The 25153-nt window shown below is 60.1% G+C and overlaps 2 protein-coding genes across 2 annotated transcripts in view; one reads left to right on the forward strand and one right to left on the reverse strand.

Moving 5' to 3' along the window:
* LAMA5 (laminin subunit alpha 5) overlaps positions 1 to 14555 on the forward strand; it is a 51816-nt gene extending 37261 nt beyond the window's left edge. Inside the window, exons 39-80 of the mRNA XM_070381451.1 lie at positions 137 to 238; positions 341 to 424; positions 916 to 1146; positions 1686 to 1799; positions 1976 to 2103; positions 2343 to 2423; positions 2528 to 2742; positions 3172 to 3272; positions 3461 to 3641; positions 3737 to 3886; positions 4241 to 4392; positions 4479 to 4589; positions 4815 to 4926; positions 5557 to 5727; positions 5882 to 6078; positions 6206 to 6322; positions 6438 to 6592; positions 6874 to 7015; positions 7130 to 7232; positions 7905 to 8015; positions 8780 to 8959; positions 9054 to 9202; positions 9280 to 9450; positions 9548 to 9684; positions 9768 to 9921; positions 10041 to 10174; positions 10249 to 10411; positions 10525 to 10650; positions 10744 to 10892; positions 10987 to 11119; positions 11197 to 11343; positions 11442 to 11572; positions 11684 to 11848; positions 11943 to 12081; positions 12172 to 12317; positions 12404 to 12596; positions 12684 to 12848; positions 12950 to 13112; positions 13235 to 13368; positions 13444 to 13537; positions 13756 to 13875; positions 14016 to 14555. Coding sequence (XP_070237552.1) covers positions 137 to 238; positions 341 to 424; positions 916 to 1146; positions 1686 to 1799; positions 1976 to 2103; positions 2343 to 2423; positions 2528 to 2742; positions 3172 to 3272; positions 3461 to 3641; positions 3737 to 3886; positions 4241 to 4392; positions 4479 to 4589; positions 4815 to 4926; positions 5557 to 5727; positions 5882 to 6078; positions 6206 to 6322; positions 6438 to 6592; positions 6874 to 7015; positions 7130 to 7232; positions 7905 to 8015; positions 8780 to 8959; positions 9054 to 9202; positions 9280 to 9450; positions 9548 to 9684; positions 9768 to 9921; positions 10041 to 10174; positions 10249 to 10411; positions 10525 to 10650; positions 10744 to 10892; positions 10987 to 11119; positions 11197 to 11343; positions 11442 to 11572; positions 11684 to 11848; positions 11943 to 12081; positions 12172 to 12317; positions 12404 to 12596; positions 12684 to 12848; positions 12950 to 13112; positions 13235 to 13368; positions 13444 to 13537; positions 13756 to 13875; positions 14016 to 14143 — 5979 coding nt within the window. The 3' untranslated portion in view covers positions 14144 to 14555. The remainder of the gene's footprint in view (positions 1 to 136; positions 239 to 340; positions 425 to 915; positions 1147 to 1685; positions 1800 to 1975; positions 2104 to 2342; positions 2424 to 2527; positions 2743 to 3171; positions 3273 to 3460; positions 3642 to 3736; positions 3887 to 4240; positions 4393 to 4478; positions 4590 to 4814; positions 4927 to 5556; positions 5728 to 5881; positions 6079 to 6205; positions 6323 to 6437; positions 6593 to 6873; positions 7016 to 7129; positions 7233 to 7904; positions 8016 to 8779; positions 8960 to 9053; positions 9203 to 9279; positions 9451 to 9547; positions 9685 to 9767; positions 9922 to 10040; positions 10175 to 10248; positions 10412 to 10524; positions 10651 to 10743; positions 10893 to 10986; positions 11120 to 11196; positions 11344 to 11441; positions 11573 to 11683; positions 11849 to 11942; positions 12082 to 12171; positions 12318 to 12403; positions 12597 to 12683; positions 12849 to 12949; positions 13113 to 13234; positions 13369 to 13443; positions 13538 to 13755; positions 13876 to 14015) is intronic.
* A 157-nt stretch (positions 14556 to 14712) lies between these two features.
* ADRM1 (ADRM1 26S proteasome ubiquitin receptor) lies at positions 14713 to 20532 on the reverse strand. The gene is made up of 10 exons (XM_070381452.1): positions 20387 to 20532; positions 19456 to 19669; positions 18696 to 18812; positions 17220 to 17343; positions 16794 to 16880; positions 16158 to 16239; positions 15700 to 15932; positions 15395 to 15552; positions 15146 to 15248; positions 14713 to 14943 (listed from the first exon to the last, which is right to left on the reverse strand). The coding sequence occupies exons 2-10, from the start codon at positions 19666 to 19668 to the stop codon at positions 14837 to 14839; spliced, it is 1224 nt and encodes a 407-aa protein (XP_070237553.1). The 5' UTR covers position 19669; positions 20387 to 20532; the 3' UTR covers positions 14713 to 14836.
* Between the last annotated feature and the right edge of the window lie 4621 nt (positions 20533 to 25153).

Raw genomic sequence — 25153 nt, forward strand, 5'->3', positions numbered from 1 at the left:
CAGGGAGGGAGGAGGCTCTGTGAGGGTGCCTGGCCCCGCCTGTACCCCCAGCCCCAGGGTGCCCAGAACCACTGCCATTGACTCCGGGCCCCTGGACTGAGTCTGGCCAAGTCGCATCTCTCCATCTGGCCTCCAGGTGTCATCCTATGGCGGGACCCTCCGCTACGAACTGCACTCGGAGACCCAGCGCGGGGACGTGTTCAACCCCATGGAGAGCAGGCCGGATGTGGTGCTACAGGTGGCCGACCAGGGGATCTTGGTGGGTGGGCAGCGGGCGCAGCCAAGCCGAGACTGTGGTCAGCCAGCTTCCTCGCCCTCATCCGCCCATGTGCCTCCCCAGGGCAACCAGATGAGCATCACATTCTTGGAGCCGGTATACCCAGCGCCTGGCGATGTTCACCATGGGGCGCTGCAGCTGGTGGAGGTGAGCGGTCGTCCCTGGTCCCCGGGGCTGCGGGGCCTGCTCCCTGTGATGTAGAACAGCGTCGAGGAGCAGGATGGGTCAGCTCCTCCAATGCGCTGCCCTTGTGGTTCTCTCTGCACACTGCCCACTCCTGTCTTTTTTGCCTGTTTCTTTTCTGGCGGGGTTGTGTCATTCCTGATGTTCAGCCTGTGTCCTGACTTCAGAGCTGTGCTGTCTGCTCTCCATCTGTAGCCCATGCGTCTTTTTCTAAGATCCCTTCGGGGTCACAGACAGTCTTACCTTCAGTATGCTCAAATCGACCGCTTTTGTGTTTGTAGTTAGTGTTTTTAAGTTAAGCCTTTGTCTCTCAGGTCAGGAGTCGCTCACCTGAACATGTCCCCCACCCAGGCCTCCTGTGCTCTGAGTGCCCCCGCCCCCACGGGAGGGTCTGTCTTGGGCTCCTGCTGTGCCCTCTTGTGGCCACCACAGTGAGCCCTGTCGTGGTTATGCAGGGGAACTTCCGACACATGGAGACCCACAGTACTGTGTCCCGCGAGGAGCTCATGATGGTGCTAGCTGGCCTGGAGCAGCTGCATATCCGTGCCCTCTTCTCGCAGGCCTCCTCGGCCGTCTCCCTGCGCAGGGTGGCGCTGGAGGTGGCCAGCGAGATGGGTGGGGGGCCTCCAGCCAGCAATGTGGAGCTATGCATGTGCCCTGCCAACTACCTTGGGGACTCGTGCCAGGTGAGGCAGTGGAGGTGGGCACCAGGGCCAAGTGGTCCCCCACCCCAGCCCGCACGTCCCCAGGCATCCACACTTGGCCTCTGTCTCCACCTCACCCCACTTCTCCTCTTATACCTGCTGGGCATCACCCTGCTAGCAGCCGGCCTTCCCGCCTCAGGCCGAGCCGGCTGCTTGTTCGACCATCTGCTCGTCCACCATCAGCTGCTCCCTGCCGGCCCCCGTGTGCCCTAGCTGGTCTTCACGCATTTAGTGCCCAGTTCCCCTTACATCCACAGTTCACCCAGAGAGCATCCACTTCACCTCCTCCCCATCTCACCTGTGGGCCATCCCTCCACCCACTTGGAAGTGTCTAGAGGAGAATGGGGGGTGGGGGTGCCCTGAGCCAGGGCCTCTGTGTGGCTTTGTGGGCTCTGACTTCACGCCTTCAGCCCGTCAGGGTCAGGACCCCTAGGGCTGACCTGTGAGTATGGTCCCTGGTCTGCCCCCACATCAGGCTGGCCCTGCCTCCTTCCCTGACCACCAATGCCCACCCACTCCAGGAGTGTGCCCCTGGCTATTACCGGGACGTCAAAGGTCTCTTCCTGGGTCGCTGCATCCCCTGTCAGTGCCACGGCCACTCAGACCGCTGCCTCCCTGGCTCAGGCGTCTGTGTAGTGAGTGGGGACCTGTGGGGGGTGGGCAGCAGGCACCAAAGGCACAGAGTAGGGTTGTGGGTATGCTGAGGTCTAGGTAGGGGTGGGTGCCCTGGGCACGGGCCCTGCATGGCTGGGGATGGAGCTGGTGGGAGCGAGGCCTCCACTGTGGGGGCTGAACTGTTCCCTCTGCCCAGGGCTGCCAGCACAACACTGAGGGTGACCACTGCGAGCGCTGCCAGGCCGGCTTTGTGCGCACTGGGTCCGAGGACCCTGCAGCCCCCTGCATCAGCTGCCCCTGCCCCCTGGCCGTGCCCTCCAACAAGTAAGCTGGGCCAGCCATCCCGGGTCCCGACTGTTGGTTGGTGGCCCAAAGTCTTTATAGACCCAGAACGGAATACTACCCCCATGCCTGGTTGAATCAACACTGCCCTCTGTGGAGGCCAGTGCAGCCAGATGGGCCCATGAGGTGGGGACCCCAGCACCTGGTGCCTGGCCCGGCCTGAGTACCCAGGTGCTTGCCTGGAGAACGCCAGTGTGTGATGACCACTTCCGTCTTTGCAGTTTCGCGACAGGCTGCATCCTGAGAGGGGGCCGCACCCAGTGTCTCTGCAAACCCGGCTACGCTGGAGCCTCTTGCGAGCGGTGAGCTGGGTGGCAGTGCTTGAGTGGGGGCAGGGTCTGTTTGAGGGGCCCAGGGCACTGAGTGCCTGAGCCACTGCCACCCACTGACCACGCCACCCCCCCAGGTGCGCACCCGGCTTCTTCGGGAACCCCCTGGTGCTGGGCAGCTCGTGCCAGCCCTGTGACTGTAGTGGGAACGGTGACCCCAACATGCTCTTCAGCGACTGCGACCCCCTAACAGGCACCTGCCGCGGCTGCCTGCGCCACACCACCGGGCCCCGCTGTGAAAGCTGTGCCCCTGGCTTCTATGGCAATGCCCTACTGCCCGGCAACTGCACCCGTAAGCGGGGAGGGCAGGGACAAGGGGTGTCCCCCCGAGCAGGCTGTGTCCTGGGCTGAGCCCAGCATGGATGGTGCGGACCTGACCAGGCCCCCCGAGCTCATGATCAGGCACCCCCATGGCCGGGCCAGGGGTTGTTTGGAGACTCTGGCCTCTCCTGAGGGTGGGGGTTCCCAGGAGGGCTCTGGCAGGGCTCCCCAAAGAGCTCCTCTGGGGGCTGAGCCTGGGCTGCAGCAAAGTTGGGCACAGTGGGACAGTGAGTAGGCAGCTGTGTGGTCTGGACCTGGATGGAGCAGGGAGGTGGTGAAAAGTAAGCGTCTGGGGGCTTCCTTTGGGGCAGGAAAAAGGTGCATGTGGAGTAGGAGCCTAGTAAGGGCTTCCGAGGGCTAGGAAGAAGCTGGGGTGATTTCCCAGGGTTACTTTCTGCAGGGTGTGACTGCTCCCCATGCGGGACAGAGGCCTGTGACCCCCACAGTGGACAGTGCCTGTGCAAGGCCGGTGTGACTGGGCTGCGCTGTGACCGCTGTCAGGTAGCACTGCCTGGGAGGGGCAGGACCTTGATGTAGGGGCGGGGCTCGGTAGGAGGGGGGGAGTTTGTGGGTGGGGCTCAGGGTGATAGGGGCGGGGCTTTGTGTGGGCGGGGCCTCATGGCTCCAGGGCTGAAGGAAGGTGAATTTTGAGGGCTGGGCAGAGCCGTGACTGCAGTCTGTGCCCCCAGGAAGGACACTTTGGCTTCGAGGGCTGCGAGGGCTGCCGCCCATGCGCCTGTGGACCAGCCGCCGAGAGTTCCGAGTGCCACCCCCAAAGTGGGCAGTGCCACTGCCGGCCAGGGACTGGGGGACCCCAGTGTCGCGAGTGTGCCCCCGGCCACTGGGGGCTCCCCGAGCAGGGCTGCAGGCGTGAGTGCGAGCAGGCGGGGTACCTTGGGGTGGCGAGTACCCCCAGGGTCCTCAGCCAGCTACTCACCCCGCCTCTCCTGCCCCTCCCACCCAAGGCTGCCAGTGCCAGGGGGGCCACTGTGACCTGCACACGGGCCGCTGCACGTGCCCTCCTGGGCTCGGTGGGGAACGCTGTGAGACCTGCAGCCACCAGCACCAGGTGCCCGTGCCAGGAGGACCTGGGGGCCACGGCGTGCACTGTGAAGGTGCGTCCCTGCCCTGCCCACTGCCTTGGCCACTGAAACACACCTGGCTCACCCTGCCCTGGGGCAGTGCAGGTCCCAGCCCCCTCCTGACCTGGTGACCCTGACATTCATCTCGACTTCCAGAGCAGCCCCCTGGCCCTAGCTCTGCTTTTGTTTTCTGAGACCCCATAACTGTCCTCCTGTTGATCCTGAGACCCTCATGCTAACCTCTGACCCCCAACTCACCTCATCACCCTCAGCCCAGCTCAGTACCCCTGTTATATCTCTGTGAGCTCCAGTGACCATCTCTACCATGCTGATGCCCCTGCCCTCCCTGCCCGCTTCACCCCGCACCCACCTGCCCCCTGCCTGCAGTGTGTGACCACTGTGTGGTCCTTCTCCTGGACGACCTGGAGCGGGCTGGCGCCCTCCTCCCTGCCATCCGGGAGCAGCTGAGTGGCATCAACGCCAGCTCTGTGGCCTGGGCCAGGCTGCACAGGCTGAACGCCTCCATCACCGACCTGCAGGTACTGCCCTGCCCGACCCCCAGGCACCCTCTCCTGGCCCCCAGCCTATCCGTCCTGGGTCACAGGCTCACCTTCTTCTCCCCCAGAACCAGCTCCGGAGCCCCCCAGGCCCCCATTATGAGACCACACAGCAGCTGGAGGCACTGGAACGACAGACCTCAAGCCTCGGGCAGGACACTCAGCATCTGGATGGCCAGGCAGGCCCCTGGGGACTCCCGCCCTAGAACTCCTTGGAACACTCCTCCTCCAGAGAAGCCCCCACTCCCTCTCAGCAGAACCCTCCCTGAGAAGTCTCTCTCCTCAGGCCCCAAACCATCCAGAATCACTCCTGACCTTCGGCTCAGGCTCAAGGTCCTTCCCCAGGCTCCTAGGCTTTCCCCAGCCAGCAGGGGCTGAGGCCTGATGGGGCACTTTGTCCACAGGCCACCAGAGCCCGAGCCCAGGCTGGCCAACTACTGGACAGCACCGAGGCCACGCTGGGCCGGGCACAGACGCTGCTGGCAGCCATCCGGGCTGTGGACCTTGCCCTGAGTGGTAGGCGCTGGCCCAGCTGGGCGGGTGGGGAGAGTTGAGCAGAGTGATATTCCTAGCTGAGGGCAGCGGGTGTGCCTCTGCGGGCTTGGCCTTAAACACACTTTGGGATGTTTAGACAGGGAGATGGTGCCCTGGTCACAGAAACAGCAGGTCCAAGTAGGGAGGGGAGAGGGGCAGCCCACGTGGCCAGAACAAGAGGGCTGGGCAGGGACCACCTGCGAAGTGGGAAAAGTGGGTGAGCCTTAGTTACAACCTGACACGTGTTACAAGAAGAGATCAGAAGGGACCAGGCCCATGCCAAGGTCTAGAAGGAGATAAAATTGCAACTGAGCGCTGGGCTGGGAGGAGAGATGGTTAAACCAGGGGCCCAAGGAGTGGGCTGAGCAAAGGGAATGGTGGGGGTATTGCTGTGGGGGTTGCAGGAGGCAAGGGGACATGGGCCAGAAGCCAGGCGGGCCTCAGAGTCATGGCCTAGAGCAGGATCTCTGTCCAGGGCCTGCCAGCTCATGTGTGGGGTGTCTGAAGAGGCTTGGCCAGGGGCTTCTGGATGGAAGCTAGTGGGCAGAGGTCTGCTTGGCAGCGGGCTAGCCCTGGGCCCTGACAGCCCGTTCATTCCCCAAACCCCCACAGAGCTAGAGTCCCAGACGGACCGCCTGGCACCGGCCAATGCCTCAGTCCCATCGGGTGAGCAACTGCGCCGGGTGCTGGCCGAAGTGGAACGGCTGCTCCAGGAGATACGAGCACGTGACCTGGGGGTTCCACGAGCAGCTGCTGAGGCCGAGCTGAGGGAGGCCCAGCGATGTGAGTGGGGTCCGCCCAACAGGGCAGAGTAGGGAGGGCCCTGGGGCTGAGGCCAGCCCAGACTGGCGTCCCATCAGCTTGGCAGGGCGGATGGGGGCTGGCAGGCACTAGGGGGCACTGCCCGAGTGACCGTTCCTACACTGGGCCTTGCCAGTGCTGGACCGTGTGCAGGAGCAGCTGACCAGACGCTGGGAGAGAAACCAGGCGCTGGTCACACACACCCGAGACCGGCTGGCCCAGTATGAGGCTGGACTCATGGACCTGCGGGAGGCCCTGAACCGGGCAGTGGGCACCACACGGGAGGCAGAGGAGCTCAACAGCCGCAACCAGGAGCGCCTAGAGGAAGCCCTGGTAGAGAGCTGGCCCCGCCCCTCCTCCTCCCTGCCCCCTTGGACTCTTCACCCCATCACCCCCACCCCTTTACTTTCCCACCTCACCTCTATTCTGTTACCTCCCACGGTCTCCCTATCATCTCCAGCAACGGAAGCAGGAGCTGTCCGGGGACAATGCCACTCTGGGGGCTACTCTGCAGGCTGCCAGAGACACCCTGGCCCGGGTCTCTGAGCTTCTGCGTGGCATGGACCAGGCCAGGGAGGTGAGCACCCCCCTCCCCAAGGGCTGCATACTCAGTGGGGGCGGGCACACCCAGATGAGGTTTGAGTGAGCAGGGATGGGGACGAGGGTTCCCCCTTACATACCCCTCACCCCAGGAGTATGAGCACCTTGCTGCCAGCCTGGACGGCGCCCGGACACCACTGCTTGAGAAGATGCATGCCTTCTCCCCAGCGAGCAGCAAACTAGAACTGGTAGAGGCCGCCGAGGCCCACGCGTGGCAGCTGGACCAGCTGGCGCTCAACCTTTCCAGGTATGGGACCCAAACAGGATGGGTGGGGCAGAGCTGGTTTGCGAGAGCTCTTAGATGGAGTAGGCATTGTTCCTGCAGGGCTGGGCAGAAGTTGGGGCCCAGGTTTGCAGACAGGAGCAGGAAAGGTACACTGGGTGGTGGAGGGTCATGACCTAGGCCGGGAGTCAGGCCGGGAGTCTGGGCCCAGCAGGCAGGCAGGCCCAGCAGCTGTGATGGGGAGGCCAGTGAGCTGGGCTGAGCCCCCACTCCAGCCTCAGACCTTCCCCGGCCTCCCCTTACAGCATCATCCAAGGAGTCAACCAGGACCGCTTTATCCAGAGGGCCATTGAGGCTGCCAACGCCTATAGCAGCATTCTGCAAGCCGTGCAGGCTGCCGAGGGCGCTGCTGACCAGGCCTGGCAGCAGGCGAACCACACGTGGGCGGTGAGGCCCTGACCCTCCCACACCCCCACCCCCCCCTGCAGCCCTGGCTGCAGCCCCTGTTCCTGGCAGCCCCTCTGGGCAGGGCTAAACCACATCCTATCCCCGCGTCTGCAGATGGTGGTGCAGCGGGGCCTGGCACCCCGGGCCCGGGAGCTGCTGGCTAACAGCAGTGCCCTGGAGGAGGCCGTCCTGGGGGAGCAGCGGAGACTGGACCTTGGTGAGTGTCATGTCCCAAGGGGCATCCCGGCTCTGTGGGACTCTTGCCCTCCAGCTCTGTTGTGTGGGGGTTCGTGGATTGTCACTGTGAGAGTCAGGATGGCAGCTGCCATGGGTGTGAATTTTCCCCACCGCCCTGGCAAGTCCACTCCTGGAGCCCTGCAGAGGCCTGCCCACCCTGACTTTGTGACAGGACCCCAGGACATGGGAGGGCCTCGGGAGAGGACACGAGAACCAGCTGATGGTTCTGCTGTCCTGGCTGAGGGTCGTGTGTGTGCCAGGCCATGGGGAGAGGACACGAGAACCAGATGATGGTTCTGCTGTCCTGGCTGAGGGCGTGTGTGCCAGGCCATGGGCTAGGTGGGGGTGTGTGTGTGCACCCTCTGCTGTGAACACCTCAGGGTGCTGGTGGCCATGCGCAGCGGCTTAGCTTTTCTGAGTCTCCATTGTTTCACCTATAAAATGGGACGGTTGCATTTGCTGTGGGCCTAGGAGGTTGCTCTGAGATTTGGGGTGCAGTGCTTTCCCCCAAGCCGATGGCCCTTGTGTCCAGGTGTCTCCCTCTGACTGTGTGTGTGTGAGCCTTAGCACTCCCTGGTCAGGAGGACTCAAGTGGCTGTGCCTGTACTGTGTGGGCGGGGGCTCCTCAGGATTGAAGCCATCTTTCCCACAGCGCGGGCCACCCTCCAGAACACTGGGACCCAGCTCCGCGATGCCCGGGCCAGGAAGGAGCAGCTGGCGGCCCGTGTCCGGGAGGTGCGAGCCATGCTGGCTATGGACACAGGTAGGGTGGGTCTCCTCCCTGCAGTTCCCCCACCTCTTGTCCCCAGAGCTGAAGGGGCACCTACCCACACGGGCATCACCCCACCAGCCCTGCCTGTCCAGTGGAGTCACCATCCAGGAAGGGGCCCAGGGTAGTTCCAACCCTGGGGACTCTCCCCAGCCCTAAGGACTTGCTTCTGGTCGGGAATCAGACACCAAACAAACGTCACCCCCAACGTCAGCCTGGGTAGCAAGTGAACCCAGGAGGAATGGGGAGCATTTGGAGAGAGAGGACGCCGGGCGGACGGGGAAGGTACAGGTGTTCAGTGGGCTCAGAGATGGCAGCAGCAGCAGGGGTCAGTGTGGCTGGAGCTGGACGCCCAGGAGACACCTCAAGGGTCTAGGGGCCGGGAGGGCTCAGGGCACAGGAGGGATCCCTGCTGACTTGAGAGTGGACCCTGCCTACCAGCCTGGGGGCCACGGGGACTCTGGAAGGACCTCAGGAGAGATGGAGTGGCGGGGGTGGGGGTGGGGGGACTGACCAGGGGGAGATGAGGCTGAGCTGACTCAAGCAGGCCTCAGGGGACTCCACTCAGGTGTGTGGCTGGCACAGGAGGGCTGTCTATCTGGGAGGGGGTGGCGGGTGAGTCTCTACCGCCCCGAGGTTCTCACGAGTCAGGGGGGCGGGGTTAATTCCCTGTTGCTGGTTCTGGCAGGGGGTCTTAGTGGTCTCCCCAGATAGGGATGAGGCCCCTCCCCACTGAGCCTCCACACGGCCCACTGCAGATGAGACAAGCAAGAAGATAGCCCATGCCAAGGCCGTGGCCGCTGAGGCCCAGGACACAGCTGCCCGCGTGCAGTCCCAGCTTCAGGACATGCACCGGAACGTCGAGCAGTGGCAGGGCCAGTACAAGGGCCTGCAGAGCCAGGACCTGGGCCGTGTGGTGCTTGATGCTGGCCGCTCAGGTGGGTCCTGGGGCATGGTGCCCCGACGGTGGGTGAGCCAGGGTGGGCAGGCCAGGCACGCAGGGCCTCCTTCCCCTCCGTTCCCTGCCTGCAGTGTCCACCCTGGAGAAGACGCTGCCACAGCTGCTGGCCAAGCTGAACCTCCTGCAGGACCGCGGGGCACACAATGCCAGCCTGGCTCTGTCAGCCAGTATCGGCCGCGTGCGGGAGCTCATCGCCCAGGCCCGTGGTGCCGCCAGCAAGGTGGGTGCAAGTGCCAGGGCCAGGTGGGCATCTGGGAGACCAGGAGGTGGACACTGATGGGCCGTGTGTCCCCACAGGTCAAGGTGCCCATGAAGTTCAACGGGAGGTCAGGGGTGCAGCTGCGCACCCCTCGGGACCTCACCAACCTCGCCTCCTCCACTGCCCTGAAGTTCTACCTGCAGAGCCCAGAGCCCACAGCTGGCCAGGTCACAGGGGACCAGTTTGTGCTGTACATGGGCGGCCGCCAGGTAGCAGGCGGGCTCTGCGGGCTGGGTGGAGCTGGGCGCCAGGCTGGAGCGGGTGGGGCGCCCGAGGCCCTGCCCCACTGAGTCTCCTGTCACCCAGGCCACCGGCGACTACATGGGTGTGGCTCTGCGGGGCCAGAGGGTGCACTGGGTGTACCGCCTCGGTGGGGCAGGGCCTGCAACCCTCAGCATCGACGAGGACATTGGGGAGCAGTTTGCGGCCGTCAGCATTGACAGGTGGGACACCCGGTCCCCACAGCACTCCCCCACCTCCGAGTGTGGCCACGTGTCCACACCTCACCTCCCACCTCTGCCCTCAGGATCCTCCAGTTTGGCCGGATGTCTGTCACGGTGGAGAATCGGATGGTCCAAGAGACCAAGGGAGACACGGTGGCCCCTGGGGCTGAGGGGCTGCTCAATGTCCAGCCGGACGATTTCGTCTTCTACGTGGGGGGCTACCCCAGCAACTTCACGGTGAGCCTGGCCAGCCTGGGTGCACAAGCTGCCCTGCCCGCCTGTCCCATGAAGTCCTGCTCAGTGTCTGGCCCAAGCTCCCCACTGGGGTCTGCCCTGACTGCGCACTGTGCCCACAGCCCCCCGAACCCCTACGCTTCCCCGGCTACCGGGGCTGCATCGAACTGGACACACTCAATGAGGAGGTGGTCAGTCTCTACAACTTTGAGAAAACCTTCCAGCTGGATACAGCTGTGGACAAGCCTTGTGCCCGGTACGTGTGGTCTGAGCCGACCCTCGCTCCGACTCTGCCCACCCTCGGCTGACCCTCCCACCTCTGACCGGCAGCTCCAAGTCGACTGGGGACCCGTGGCTCACAGATGGCTCCTACCTGGACGGCTCCGGTTTTGCCCGCATCAGCATGGAGAGCCAGCTCAGCAACACCAAACGCTTCGACCAGGAGCTGCGGCTCGTGTCCTACAGCGGCATCATCTTCTTCCTGCAGCATCAGGCATGTCCGCTGTCCATGCCCCTACCCTACCCCCACCATCCACGCCCCCCCCGCCAGCTGTCCACACCCTCTCCCCTGCCCCGCTGGCTGTGCTGACCCTCCCCTTTCCCCAGGACCAGTTCCTGTGCCTGGCTGTGCAAGAAGGCAAACTAGTGCTCCTCTATGATTTTGGCGCAGGCCTGAAGGAGGCCGGCCCGCTGCAGCAGCCTCCGCCACAGCTGACTGCAACCAGCAAGGCGGTAAGGCCAGCTTCAGAGAAGGCCCTGGGTGGGGGAGGGGCAGTGGGGGTCGCAGCTCCCCTGAAGGTGCCCACCTGTGCCGGCGCCTCCCAGATCCAGGTGTTCCTGCTGGGGGGCAACCGGAAGCGCGTGCTGGTGCGCGTGGAGAGGACCACGGTGTTCAGCGTGGAGCAGGAGAACGTGCTGGAGTTGGCCGACGCCTACTACCTGGGGGGCGTGCCGCCCAGCCAACTGCCTGCCAGGTGAGCACTGGCCTGGGGCGAGGGGTGGGGGTGGGGGGGCAGGGCCTGGGGAGGCCACCACTGCGGCTCATCCCGTGGACACTGGTGCCTGCAGCCTGCGGCAGCTCTTCCCCTCTGGAGGCTCCGTGCGAGGCTGCATCAAGGGCATCAAGGCCCTGGGCAAGTACGTGGATCTCAAGAGGCTGAACACCACGGGCGTCAGCGCCGGCTGCACCGCTGACCTGCTGGTGAGCCCCTCCCGCCCCCAGCCGCGTGCACGCCCTTTCTGGCTGCCACCGCAGGCCCTCACAGTCGCCCCCTGCAGGTGGGACGGGCCATGACTTTCCACGGTCACGGCTTCCTGCGCCTGGCACTCCCCAGCGATGCCGTGCCCCTCACGGGTGACGTCTACTCTGGCTTTGGCTTCCGCAGCAGCCAGGACAGCGCTCTGCTCTTCCAACGAGAGTCCCCGGTGCGTCTGCCCCACCACCAGGGCAGCAGGGTGGGGGCGTGTGGCCAGAGGGAGTCTGGGCCCCCAGCCTGGCTCACTGACCCAACCATACTCCACAGGGTGGGCCATGCGAGGTGACCCTGCAGCAGGGTCACGTGACCCTCCGGCTGGCCAGGACTGAGCTGAAGACACAAGAGCGTTTTGATGATGGGGCCCCCCACTACGTCACTTTCTACAGCAACAGCACGGGGTAAGCCTGGCTCACCTGGCCTCTCCAGGGAAGGGAGACAAAGCTGAGGGTTTAGGGACAATGCACTGCGGGTTGGGTGGCAGGATGGGGAAACACCACTCTCCCCACCAGGGTCTGGCTCTACGTGGATGACCAGCTTCAGGAGATGAAGCCCTACCGGGGGCCACGGCCCCAGCCTCAGCCCGAGGGGCCCCCTCAGCTCCTCCTGGGGGGCTCGCCCAAGTCCAGTGACATTCGTAACTTCAGTGGCTGCATCAGCAATGTTTTTGTGCTGCGGTGAGTGGAGTGGGCATGGGGGGGGACAGTGTTTGCTGGCAAGAACCTGCTGACTTGGCCCCAGCCACTGACCTGCACCCCTCACCCTCCACAGGCTCCTGGGGCCTCAGCGCGTGTTTGACCTGCAGGAGAACCTGGGCAGCTTCAATGTGAGCTCAGGCTGCGCTCCAGCCCCTCGCACCCAGCTCCTGGAGCAGGTCCCGCAAGGGCTGCGGGCCACTGTCTCTCGGAAGGTAGGGTACAGGAGGGGTGTGGGCGGCGGGGCTGGGGTAGGCAGAAAGCCACCTCCTCATGTCCCTGCACCCCCATCCGATCCCCCCCAGGCTGCCCGCCGAAGCCGGCAGCCTGCCCAGGACTCTGCCTGCTTGCCACCTGGGTCCCTCAGGACCATGCGAGACACCTACCAGTTTGGGGGTCCCCTGACCAGTTACCTGGAGTTTGCACATGTTCCGGCCTCCCCCAGTGACTGGTAAGCCTTGGTGGGGACCAGGGTCGGGGGGTGCCACAGTGGGGTGGAGGTAGGGCACAAGGCTGATGCCCGTGCTTGGCTTCCAGGTCACAGCTCTCCATGCTCGTCCGCCCACATGCCCCCCGAGGGCTCCTGCTCCTTGCTGTCCCTCAGACAGCCAGCAGCCCCTCCCTGGTTCTCTTCCTGAACCACAGACGTTTTGTAGCTCAGACCGAAGGCCCTGGGCCCCAGCTCCAAGTCCAGAGCCGCCAGCGTTCACGCACTGGCCAGTGGCATACGGTGAGGGACTGGGAGAGGGGACACGGGGCGGGAGGTAGGGGGGGCATCTGGGAACTCCCATTCTGATGTGCCTCTCCCCACCCCCAGGTGTCCGTGCGCTGGGAGAAAAGTCGGATCCAGCTGATGACAGATGGGGTCTGGGCCCATAGCCAGGAGGAGCCAGGCCGGCAGCACCAGAGGCAGCAGGGCCCCCGGCCACACACACTCTTTGTGGGGGGCCTTCCTGCCGGCGGCCACAGCCCCAGGCTCCCAGTGAGCACCACCTCGCCCAGCCTCCCACCCCTCCCCAGCCAGACACTGTCCACCTTCCTAGCACCCCAAGGGCCTGACCCCAGCCCACTCTGTTCCTACAGGTGGCCATCAGCAGCCCTGGGTTCAGGGGTTGTGTGAAGAGGCTGAGGCTGGATGGGCGGCTCCTGGGGGCCCCCACGCGGACGGTGGGGGTCACACCCTGCTTCTCAGGGCCCTTGGAGAAGGGCCTGTTCTTCACAGGCAGCGGGGGAACCGTCACTCTAGGTCTGTCTCTGACTGGTGCCCTCCCAGTCCTCTTGGGGTGGCCGGGGGGGCAGAATAGTGATACCCAGAAAGGGTGGGGCCTGGGGCCAAAGCCCTCCTCCTCTCACGGCCCCTCCTTGCAGACACCCTGGGGGCCACACTGCCCGACGTAGCCCTGGAGCTGGAGGTGCGGCCCCAGACAGCCACCGGCCTGGTCTTCCACTTGGGCCGGGGCCAGACGCCCCCGTACCTAGAGCTGCAGGTGCTGGGGAAACAGGTAAGACAGGTGTGAGCCGCAGCCTCGGGGTGGGATCAGGGCTGGCAGGGGCCTCCTGACCTCTCACACCCCCAGGTCCTGCTGTGGGCAAACGACGGCACTGGTGAGTTCTCCACGCTGGTGACACACCCCGCAGCACTGTGTGATGGACGCTGGCACCGACTGGCAGGTGAGCCGGGGCCTCTCCCAGCGGGAGGTCGGAGACACTCCTGACCCTCACCTGCTGCAGAGTCAAGCCTGGAGGGACTGACTCAGCAGGGGTCAGCCGCAGGCCCCCAGCGGGGAGGGTGGCAGGGACTTAAAGCCAAAGAAACAGGGTGAACAGCCCCTGGCCCCGTGGCTTGTGGGAGACCTCCCAGCCCGGCCACAAGGAAGCTGTGCTTGCAGTGACCAAAGGCGGGAACATGCTCCGGCTGGAGGTGGACCAGCAGAGCAACCACACCCTGGGCCCGGCACCGGCCACCTGGGCCAACACCCTGGTGCCGCTGCATCTCGGGGGCCTGCCGGGTGAGTGCGGCCTCAGCCTGGGGGCAGGGGGAGGGGGAAGGCTGCCCTGGGCACCAGGCGCTGAGGTTGAGAGTGGGGAGCCCAGGCCTGATGAGACACCAGCCTCTGCTCCAACTGGGCCCTTTCCTCCTCTCCCTCAGAACCCTGGAAACGGCCTCACTACAACGGCTGCATGCGGAATCTGGTGCTGAACCAGGTGTCTGTCACCTGGCCTCGCACTGCGGGTGTGCAAGGGGCAGTGGGGGCCAGCGGCTGCCCAGCCACGTAGCACAGCTACCCCCGGGACCCCAGCCGACAGCTCCAGCAGCCGCACGAGGGGGTCTTCTGGAGTCCATAGGTGGTCTGCCCCATCAGGCAGGGTCTTGCCCCCCAGAACCCCCAGCCCCTCCACCCAATGTGCAGACACCACCACCCTCATCTGGCTTCTTAGATGAAGTCTGTGTGTATTTATCTAGATTCCAGATTCTATGGGTAATAAAGTCTTATTTCTGGGAATGGTTTTAAGTTATATCTAAACTTCCTAAAGGAAAGGGTAAATAACACTGTAAAATGGGGGTTTGTATTTTTATCTTTCAATTTAATTATGAAATTTCCCTTCCGCCAATATTCAATAATAGGAAAGCTGTAAATCACAGGTCCCCCTGCTTCTTGAAACAAAAATTAAAAAGTAACTTGTGTAACTGAGTGTCGACTTTAAATGTAGAAAAAGAAAAGCAGCCCAGTGGGCCTGGAGGCCTGAGCCCAGCACGACTGTCCCTCTGAGTCAGAACCCAGGCCCAGAGGAGCTTCTTGCACCCAACTCCCGTCAGCCCACCCTGGCACGCAGACAATCCAGAGTTGGCAGATAAAAGAAAAGACTTTTACTGATTAGCACGTTGGGGCAAAGGTGAGAGGGTGCGATCACAAACGCCACTACTGAGGCCAAATGACCTGGGGGTTGAGCCCTCGTGGCTGCAGCAACCTAATCCAGGCTCATGTCCTCTTCTTCATCCTTCTTGTCCTTCCCATCGCCCTCCTGCTGCTCGGGGCTGGCGCTATTCTGCATGGCTTTGGCAAATGCTTCCACGTCTAAAACGCATTAAAAAGCCTGACGTGACCTTTCCAGCCCCAGGCCCAGCACTGCTAACTAGGGGACAGGAGGTGAGAGCCAGCCGGAGGCCAGGTCATCAGACTAGGCATCCTCTGCACGTGGGGAAAGCCTTTCTTTTCAACTACAAGGAGACAATCTCTGCCTCACCTGTGGCCGAGGGGTGGGGGCGCAGGTACTTACCACCCTTGTTGGCGGCCTCCACAGCCTCCGCGGGCAGCCCAAACTGGCACATGAGGGGGCCCAGCTGCCCTGAGGCCAAGGCCGCACTGAACATGCCGAGGGCCTGTGGGAAGAGCCAGGCACCTGAGTCCATAAGAGAGCTGAAGGGGACCGCAGGAACCAAGACGCTTGATGCCAGGGGCTGTGCTGCAGACGGGCAAGTGTCCCCTACACCAAGCTTCCCGCAGGACACCTAGGCCATATGTCTACCTGCTGGAACTGGGGTGAGGTCAGCGTGTTCTGGATCTCCTCTGCGGTCTGTGGCAGGGACTCCCCTGATGGCAGGTAGGGCAGCAGGCGCTCCTGGACATCCGCGTTGGCAAGGATGGGGGCCATGATCTCAGGTGTCAGCACGCTGGCCAGGTCAACTAGGGCACAAGCAGTGGCCGTCAGCGGCTGGACGCCAGCCAGGATGCCCATGCGGGAGGACAGTGACACTCAGCTGTGGAACTTCCGGGCGTGGTGTGGTGAGGTGAGGTGAGGCGAGAGAGGCAGGGGCAGAGGCTCAGTGTTACCTTGTTGGCCGCCTCCCGGCCCAGCCGGCACACTCATGGTAGCCAGGATGCTCTGCAGGTCGCTGAGCTGGATGGGCTGGGTGGGGCTGGCTGCTGTGCTGGCTCCGTCACCTGAGCTGGGCGCGGGGCTCGGGCTGGTCGCTGAGGCAGCTGCTGGAGCGGAAGGGGCTGGGGTGGTGCGAGTGGAGGAGGTGGTGGAGGACGGGGTGACCGCTGCTGACTGGCTCCGGGAGCTGGGGAGAGCGAGGGAACACTGGAGGGTGACATGCCCACAAAGGCACCACAACACATCCGTCCTGCCCCAGACCTCCTTGTGCTGCCAGGTCTCTGGGAGAAGTCTGAACCTTGAAAAGGACAGGCCTCCCCAGGTGCCTACTCCGTCCTTCAGCGTCTCCTATGTCCAGCCTCTGTGAAGGAGGAACACCTGGTGAAACCAGAGAGCCAGGAGTGAGGCTCACCTGGATGAAGAGCTGCTTGCTGGAGGCCCTCCGCTCCCCAGTAAGCTGGCCAGGCCCGGCCCGGTCAGGGCCCCCAGGCCACCTGCAAGGAGCAAGGACACGCAGTTCAACACTCAGGCCTGGCCAGAGGCCCCCTTCCCCACCACAGAGCAGACCCACCCAGCACTACAGCCCAGGGACAAGCAGGGGAAGGAGCAGAGCAGGCCTGTCTGCGGGGGCCCAGGGCTGGGACTCCTCAGGCATGTTCTGGCAGCTTAACCCACTAAATCTATCATTTCTCCATCCCATGACAATACCAACGCACCCCGGTTCAAGGACAGAGTCCAAATTCAGTACAAAGTAACAAGCGTTTCCCCAACAGACAAGCCAACCTGGGAGACCAGGGGGCCCAGGCAGGATCCCTGTCGCATGTTCTTAGGCCCTGCTCCTCAGCCAGCTGTGCTCCCCTGAAATATGGAATTGTGTCCTCCCTGGGGGCCCTGGAAGGCCTTGCCCACCTGGTGCCAGGTCAATCCCTAAGGCAAACCAGGCCCCTGCCCAGGGAAGCCAGCACACAGACATGGCTGACAGAGCTGATGAGAAGCTGCAAGCTGCCGACTCTGTTACTAAGAGGCGCCCAAGCCCTCGGCGTGTTACCCAGTCCTCCGAGGCCGGCGGGCCCGATGAGCTGCATGAGTTGGCTGTGGCTCATGTTCCCCAGCAGGCTCTGCAGGCCACCCTCCCCTGCAGGACAGAAGGTGCTCAGATTGGGGCTGCGGTGGCCAGGGGCCTCCAGCTGGGTCTGCCCCCACCCCTCCGCCGCCACCAAGGTCCTGGGGGCGGCTCCCATCTCAGCTGACCCTGAGCTGTGCGCTGAGTGTCTCCTGCCAGGAGCCAGCGCAATAGGGCTCACAGACGGGTCACCAACTGAAGACAGGAGCAGGGACCAACTCCGGAACCGCCCCAAGGGGCTCCTAACCTGGATCCTCCACCTCCGCTTAGCCACCGGCCCGCACCACCCAGGGTCCACGTCAGCGGAAACCGACTCCAACCTCACAGCACATCCGGGAAGGTGACCATTACCGCCCAGCGCAGACAGCTCGTGGCCTCCGCTCCCACTCGCCCCCAGGGCTCCGGGCATCGGCGGGTTGTTCAGATACTCGTTGACTTTCCGGCAGTGTTCCTCATCCTGGTCCGTCTTGGGCTCCTGTGGGGAGGACACAGCAACAGGCGCAACTGAGCAGCCCAGCCATCTTACAGGCGGGGAGACTGACGCGCTAGGAGCACTTGGCACACAAGCAACCCTATCCTCCAGGATGAGGCTGTGTGACCGTCTTAAACCACAAATCCCGGATGTCCCTGGTGGTCCAGTGGTTAGGACTTCACCTTCCACTGCAGGGGGTGAGGGTTCAAGCCCTAGTCAGGGACCTAAGATCCCACATGCCTCAGGGCCAAAAAAAACAAAATATAAAACAGGAAGCAATATTGTAACAGATTCAATAAAGACTTTAAAAATGGTCATCAAACCTTTTTTTTAATTAACTTACTTTTTACTGAAGGATAACTGCTTTACCGAATTTTGCTGTTTTCTATCAAACCCCAAGTCAAAGTTTAAAAAAAAACAAAACACTCAAATCCTTCAACACATGTAATGCTGTAAAATAACCCTGTTATCACACCACTGTCACCAACCAGCCCTGGCCTGCAGCCCTCCAGAATTAGCTGGGTGCTGATGATGAGCACTTAGGCATGCAGGGGGTCATCAGGCAGCATCACCCTGAGGGCACCCCCAGAACTTCGAGACAGAGCACCCATGACCGGTGCACTGCCACCCGAGACCCCCAGAACACACCAAAAGGGAAGACACAAGACAGAGCCACCACACAGGGTTCGCCCTGGCTTCCGGTCTGTGCTTATGACCCTGGAGGGGGCACTGGGAGACCAGCAAATCACAGGCAGAGATGGGACCCGGCCCAGAAATCATTCCTGTAAGTGACCCAGGGATTTCCAGCCTCGAAAGGGCCCCAAAGCCAAGCTACACACTCTGGACTCTGGCAGAGCCCACTACAACAACCCCCCCTCACACCGCACCCCTACTCCCCACACACGGTGACACTCTTGAATCTTTTGGTTCCATGGCAAGCAGGGTCAGCACCAGCTGGTAAGGGAAAGCAAATTCTACCATCAGAACAGCTAATTCTGATAAGCTGGCACTTTTCAAAAATTGTGTTTGAAAATAAAGTAACATAGGTCATTCAAACAACAATATTTTCTGGTTACCTACTATACGCTAAGCATTGAGCCTGGGTCTCCTGCACTGCAGACAGATTCTTTAGCACCTGTGCTACCAGGCAAATCCATTATTTTATACACTGAATAGAATTAGAAAACAGACCTAATTACTGCCTTCGTGGAATATGACTTGTATATGAAGGGGTTTTGGGGGAAAACAAAAACAAAAAACAAAAAACCCACAGAAACCCAAAGGCCCCATGAGCAAATTTCTAACCTAATTTTATGACAATATTTTAAGAGAAAAAGTAAACAAAACCTGCATACCTGCATCCAGAAGAAGAGTCGTTTGGACCCTGCCTTAAACTTGAGCACGTAGACCCTCCCGCTGGGGCACTGTGGCACGCGCTTGAATTCACAGTCATCGGGGAAGATGATCAGATCCTAAAGAGAGGCACTGCTGGGCCCCAGGACCTCCAGGAACACAGGCCGGGCCCGGGCCTGGGGTTGTGTGGCGGGCTGGGCAGAGGCCCCGGGACACAGAGACCAAGCCCCTCACCAGCAGGGTCTGTGCAGGGCAGACAAACGAGGGTCACAGGCACCCCAGGAAGGTCGTGAGGGCCAGGAGAGGGGCCCGGTACTGAACAGGGAAGGGGGGTTTCCGGCTCCTGGAGGATTTTTGATAGAGACGTTTTGGGAGCAACATTCCAAGATGAGTTAAAAAGTCAGCCCTGACCTGCTCCTGAACTTAACAAAAAAACAATACTGTCTGAATAAAATGACTGCTAAAGAAAGCTTTCTAGAGGGCTGTGATCAAGGTCAGGATTTTTACACTTTTTCTCCAGTCTTAGGCACCTCATCTTCAGAGCTTTACACGTACACAGGTGACAGAGGAGATGGACATGATCGTTGAGACTAGAAAGCCCACAAGCAGATCCACATACCCCACCAACACACTCCAAGCTGTCAACCAGTTGTTTCAAGCCCAGAGCACGGTGTCCTACTGTAAAGACCACGCTGCCCTGACCATTTTGGGGTGGGGGGCGGGTAGGTGTCCTCAAGACAAGGTTCACTCCCAGACACTTACATCTTCCACGTTCCCCGATGTCCTATCTTTCCAGCAAAAGTGAATGAGGGAGTCATCCGTCTGCTGAATGTACACAAGCCCTTTCCGTTTATCTGGGGTGACGGTAGTTCCTTTTAATGACATTTTTCCGGCCCGAAACTCCACCAAATACTTGTTGGAGGACCCACGGGAGCCTGGCACCAGGCTTGGAAACAGAGCTCCTGAAGTCGTCATCCTAAAAGAAGCACCACCGCGCAGGCCCGGTCACGACCGCGGACACCCTAACGTCCTCCTCCAATGCTGCGCTCGAAGAGCAGAAGGAAAGCGCCTCTCGCAGCCGGGCCAGGCCTCAGACGCCCGACACCTGCGGCCAGCTCATTCCGGGGTGGGCCGGCCCACGGGGCCAGGTTCTCAGCTTCTGCTCCCGTTTCTCAAACCCCGAAATTTACCTGTGCATCTAAAGCGCATGGCAGCTGGGGACCCTCGTCAACACCATGTTCTGTACATTTTAAATAATCTATTAGCCTGCGGCTCCGAAAGATTTAAAACCTCGAGCTGGGCAGACAGGCCGCTAACACGCTGGATGGCAGGCCAGATTCCGGCCTAAACCTCGCTGCTACCGGACACACGGCCGGTAAACTGCAGCGCGGCTGGCTAGCTCCCCTCGGAGAGAAAACCCGAGCGAGCACCTGGGGAAACGCGAGCCCGGCGGCCGGCGAGGACTTTGCGCGGGTGAAGATCCGCTCCCACCCGCAGGCCCCACCGCCCGGCACTCTCGGCTGCGGGCGCCGCGGGCCCGGGGCGGCGGCCGGGGTGCCCGGGAGCCCCCGTCCGCGCTTGCCCCCAGCCTCTGCGGCCCCAGACGACCCGGCGCCCGCCCGGGGACCGCCGACGTCGCAGGCCCCGCCCCCGACCACCCCCATAACCGTCTCCGCCCCCGACGACCCCGCACCTGGCCCGCGCCGAGACTCCGCCGAGAGGCGCCGTCCGGGTTCGCTCTTCCTCCTCAGCGCCTGCCGGGCCCCGCCGGAACACCCCGCTCGCCCCGCCCCGCCCGCCGCTCTCGCCGCTGATTGGGCTCCGTCAGGAGCGGGGCGGGCGCTAGTCTGCGGGCGATTGGCGAGGGCCGCCGCCCGTCTCGTCACCGGCCCGCCCCCGCGCCGGCGGCTCTCTTCCGGAGGAAGCGCGGGCCGGGGGCCCGCGGGCCAGAGCGGCCCCTATTGTTGCTGTGTCATAGGGGCGCGGCGGCGGCCCCTGGCGGCGACGTCGGGAACGGCGAAGCGGTCGCAGGCCGAGCAGCTGGCGTTGGATCTGGGACCGCGAACCGGGCGGGGGCCCCTGCGGGGCGCGGGGCAAGGTGTCTCAGGTGTGCTGACCGTGCGGGACGCCAGGTTCCTAGACCTGGGGAAGTAGTCGCCGGCTTGGGGGAGGGATGTCATAGGACGGCGGGGCCGTGCGGTGTCTTCGAGTCCCTGGGGGAAGGTGACTGCAGCCCTGGACTCAGGTGCGTGGGCCCAGCGTCCTCCCGACGAGCGGTGGTCTCCTGGGAGCCCGTGCGACGCACAACGCCGCTGCCCTGCGCCCCCAGACCCTCTTGAGAACTACCCTCCATCCTCCCTGTGCCCTGGGGGTCCCCCAACCCCCAAAACAGTGACGGCGTGACTGTTTCCCCATCCTCCCCAGACCCCCTATAATCTGCCGACAAGGCTGCGCCTTCATTCCTTGTCTGGTGTGTGGTGTGTGCAGTCTGAACCGAATGAAATCAGCTGTCCTGCACACACTGGAGGAGGGGAGCGGAAGCGCGGCCTTCCCATTCCTTTACTCCCCTTCACTTACACTTTGTAGTTTCTGCAGAGCAGCACACACACCTGGAGCCCATGCTACACATGATGTGTGACTCCCCGCTCCAGAGGCAGGGCCATCCTCAACTGTGTGGCCACCTCCATGCCCGCTTGATTTACCATCAACCCAGAGAAATCTGCTTCCCTTGTAGCTCCGTTGGTAAAGAATCTGCCTGCAATGCAGGAAACCTGGGTTTGACTCCTGGCTCCGGAAGATCCGCTGGAGAAGGAAACGGCAACCCAGTCCAGTATTCTTTCCTAAAGAATCCCATGGATAGAGCAGCCTGGCAGGTTACAGTCAATGGGGTTGCAAGAGCAGGACACGACTTAGCTAGCCCCTACCACCACCACCACAGAGGAACCTGGCGGGCTACAGTCGTCCATGCGGTCTCACAAGAGCTCGCCACCACTTAGCGACTAAACCACAACCATCATGAATACGTAAAATCCATTTTTAAGCTTTTTTTTTTAAAAGGTATAAAAGTGAAAACTTCTTTTATTCAACATTGTTTTGAGATGTATCCATGTTGACCTCCTGTGTAACATTCTGATGGATAAAACACCACAAGTTCTGTACCGATTGCTTTGTGATCTAAAGAGTCTCTATTTTTTTTTTTTTTTTTTGGTTTGGAAAAATAGAGCTGGTTTTCATTTTAAAATATTTATGTTGATAAGAAATGTGTTTTTAATTAATATTTAAAATTTCTAATATGGTAAATATCCATAGATAAAACCCATGTATGCAAAAGCTCTATGGGGATCCTTGATAGTTTTTGAGAGTCTAAAGAGTTCCAGAGACCAAAGTGACGGGAACAGAGACCCGTGAAGAAATTCAGTGGCCTGTGACTGGGGTCACGACACCCGCAACAGTACCATCCCGCGCACTCTGTGAAACCAGGAAGAGGACAGTAAGAAAACCACCTGGCTTCCCTGAGGAGGGACTGGCAGGCAGGGGTCACTGTCCAAAGTCTTGGGAAGCTCAAAAGCAGCCAGCAGGGGCCATAGGGAAAGCAACTTTCTAGAACCTGAAGACCCTTCTGGGCAGTGACTGCGGTGGGGCCTCAAATGAGCACTTCCTTATACCAAACCAAGGGAGCTTGTGTCCTGGGAGGCTCAAAAGAGAAAGCTTTATACATTTTCACTGGTTTCTGTGAAAAACCAGTAAGGAGACAAGCTACCGGTAGATGGCCATCGTGGAGGCCAGTCCATGTGCCCCCTAGCCCCGACCCTCCACCCCAATATGGACTCTGTGAACTGGGCCCCACAGCAGAAAAAGCAAACCCAGTCCCTTGCTCTGAGCCTCGGCACCTCCCCCAGGCGAAAGGCAAGGGCTGCAGTGACTGTGGGCGCAGGGAGGGTCGACAAGGAAGCTGGCGAAGAAGTGCCCAGACACCTCCTAAGGAGGGTGTACAGATGGCCTGATGTGCAGGAAAGGATGGTGGACAGCATTATTCATAAGGGAAATGCAAATTAAAACACATGGATTAGAATGGCTTAAAAAAGGAAAAGCGACAGTACTAAGTGCTGGGGAGTCTTTGGTGCTGGAAATACAAAATGGCCCAGCCACTTAAAAAACCGTTTGGCAGGCGGCTTTTGTTGTTGTTTTCTTTTTCTTTAATTATAGATTTTCTTTTTTAGGGCAATTTTATGTGCACACCAAAACTGAACAGAAAGTACAGAGTTCCCACACACCCCGTCCAACAGTCCCGCCACCACCCACATCCCCCACCAGAGCTGTGTGTTTGCTACAATCCATGCTCAAACGCTGGAGAAGGAAATGGCAACCCACTCCAGTATTCTTGCCTGGAGAAGCCCATGGACAGAAGAGCCTGGAGGGCTACAATCCATAGGATCGCAAAGAGTCAGACACGATTGAAGCAATTTAGCACATGCTCATATGTGGACACATCATGTCACCGAGTCCAGAGTTTATATCAGAGTTCACGCTCCGTCATACATCCACATGTTCAGACAAATGCTTAGCGACGTATGTGCATCTTTACAGTATCACACAGAGCATGCTCACCACCCTGAAAAGCTGATGTCCTCTCCCTGTCCGTCCCTCCCTCTTGCTTAATCCCTAGCAACCACTGATTTTTTTTCCAGTTTTTTATTATGGTAAAATGGCACATAACAGAAAGTTTACCGTCCTAATCGCTCTTTAAGTATTGAGTTCAGTGGTCGTAAGTACATTCATAACGCTGTGCAGCTATCACCACCATCCATCTTCAAACTTCTCATCTGGGAAAACTGAAACTCCATCTCATTAGACACCGACTCCCCATCGCCCTCTTCCCCCAACCCACCACCATTCTACTTTCTGTCAGTATGAATTTGACTGCTCTTGGCACCTATCAAATTATACAGTACTTGTCTTTTGTGTGACTGGCTTTTTTCACTCAGCATAATGTCCTCGGGTTTCATCCATGTTGCAGCATGTGTCAGAATCCCCTTCCTAAGGCTGAGTAATCTTCCGCTGTAAGTATGTCTACACCACATTTTGCTTATGCGTTCATCAGTGCAGGGATGCTTGGGTTATTTCCACGCCTCAGCTATTGTGAATAATGCTGTTGTGAACATGACTTCCCGGGTGTAGCTCGTGGTAAAGATCCTGCCTCCCAATGCAGGAGACATGAGAGACCCTGGTTTAATCCCTGGGTCAGGAAGATCCCCTGGAGAAGGGAATGGCAACCCATTCCCGTATTCTTGCCTGGGAAATCCCATGGACAGGCTGCAGGCTGCAGTCCATGGGATCGCAAAGTGTCAGACACGACTAGATTGACTAAGCACACACAAACATGACCGAACAAACATCACTTCAAGGCCCTGCTTTCAGTTCTTTAGGGGTAAATACTCAGAATGGAATTGCTGGATCATATGGTAATTCTATTTTTAATTTTTTGAGGAACTGCCATACTGTTTGCCACAGTGGCTGTACCATTTTATTCCTACTAACAGCGCACAAATCTTCCTGTTTCCCCACATTCTTGCCCAAACTTGTTTTCTGGATGTTTTGTTTTTTTTTATATACTGGCCATCCTAATGGGTGTGGTATCTCATTGCAGCTTTGTTTTTCATTTCTCCAGCATTAGTGATGTTGAACATGTTTTCACATGCTTATTGGCCATCTGTTTATCTTCTTTGGAAAAATGTTTATTCAAGTCCTTGCCTATTTTTGAATCAGCTTTTTTTGTTGTTACTGAGTTTTAGGAGGTCTCTGTATATTCTAGATATTAATCTGTTATCAGATGTTTGATTTGCAAATATTTTCTCCCACTCTTTGGGTTGCCTTTTTACTCTGATGCTAGTGTCTGATGCACAAAATATGTTTAAATTTTCATGAAGTACAACTTGCTTATTTTTCTTCTCTTGTTGCCTGTGTCTTTGGTGTTATAGCCAAGAAATAATTGCCACATCCAAAGTTGTGAGCTTTGTGTTCTATCTTTTCTTCTAAGAATTTATTGTTTAGGTCTCACATCTAGACCTTTGATACATTCTAATTTTTGTAAATGGTGTGAGGTCAGGGTCAACTCCATTCTTTTGCATATGATTGTCCAGTTTCCCAGCACCATGTGTTGAAAAGACCGTCCTCCTCTCTTGAAGCTTGCCATTAAACTGTGTATGTCGATAGTGATGATGGTTACACGATGGCGTGTCAACTGTACCCGAGGCTGAGTGTCACTGTGTATCAAGGTCTGAATTCCACTTCTTCCACTCACCTGCTCTGAAGCCCCAGGCAAGCCCGTCTTCCTGCACCCCCTCTTCCTCCTCAGTGGGCGGGACCAGATGGTAATTTTGGGGGTTAAGCACCCAGGACACCAGGCTCAGGCTCTGGCAGCCCTGGGTGCTCTGTGGTCCCCATTGTCAGACACGGTGGC

Source organism: Bos mutus, chromosome 13 (assembly GCF_027580195.1).
Source record: "Bos mutus isolate GX-2022 chromosome 13, NWIPB_WYAK_1.1, whole genome shotgun sequence".
Classification (NCBI taxonomy): domain Eukaryota; kingdom Metazoa; phylum Chordata; class Mammalia; order Artiodactyla; family Bovidae; genus Bos; species Bos mutus.

Coding starts and splice junctions, on each gene's coding strand:
- ADRM1 (XM_070381452.1), bottom strand. CDS start 19,668: ATGACGACTTCAGGAGCTCTGTTTCCAAGCCTGGTGCCAGGCTCCCGT. Junction 17,344..18,695: donor GACTCTTCTTCTGGATGCAG/GTATGCAGGTTT, acceptor TCCTCCCCACAG/GAGCCCAAGACGGACCAGGA. Junction 16,881..17,219: donor CGAGCTGTCTGCGCTGGGCG/GTAATGGTCACC, acceptor TCTGTCCTGCAG/GGGAGGGTGGCCTGCAGAGC.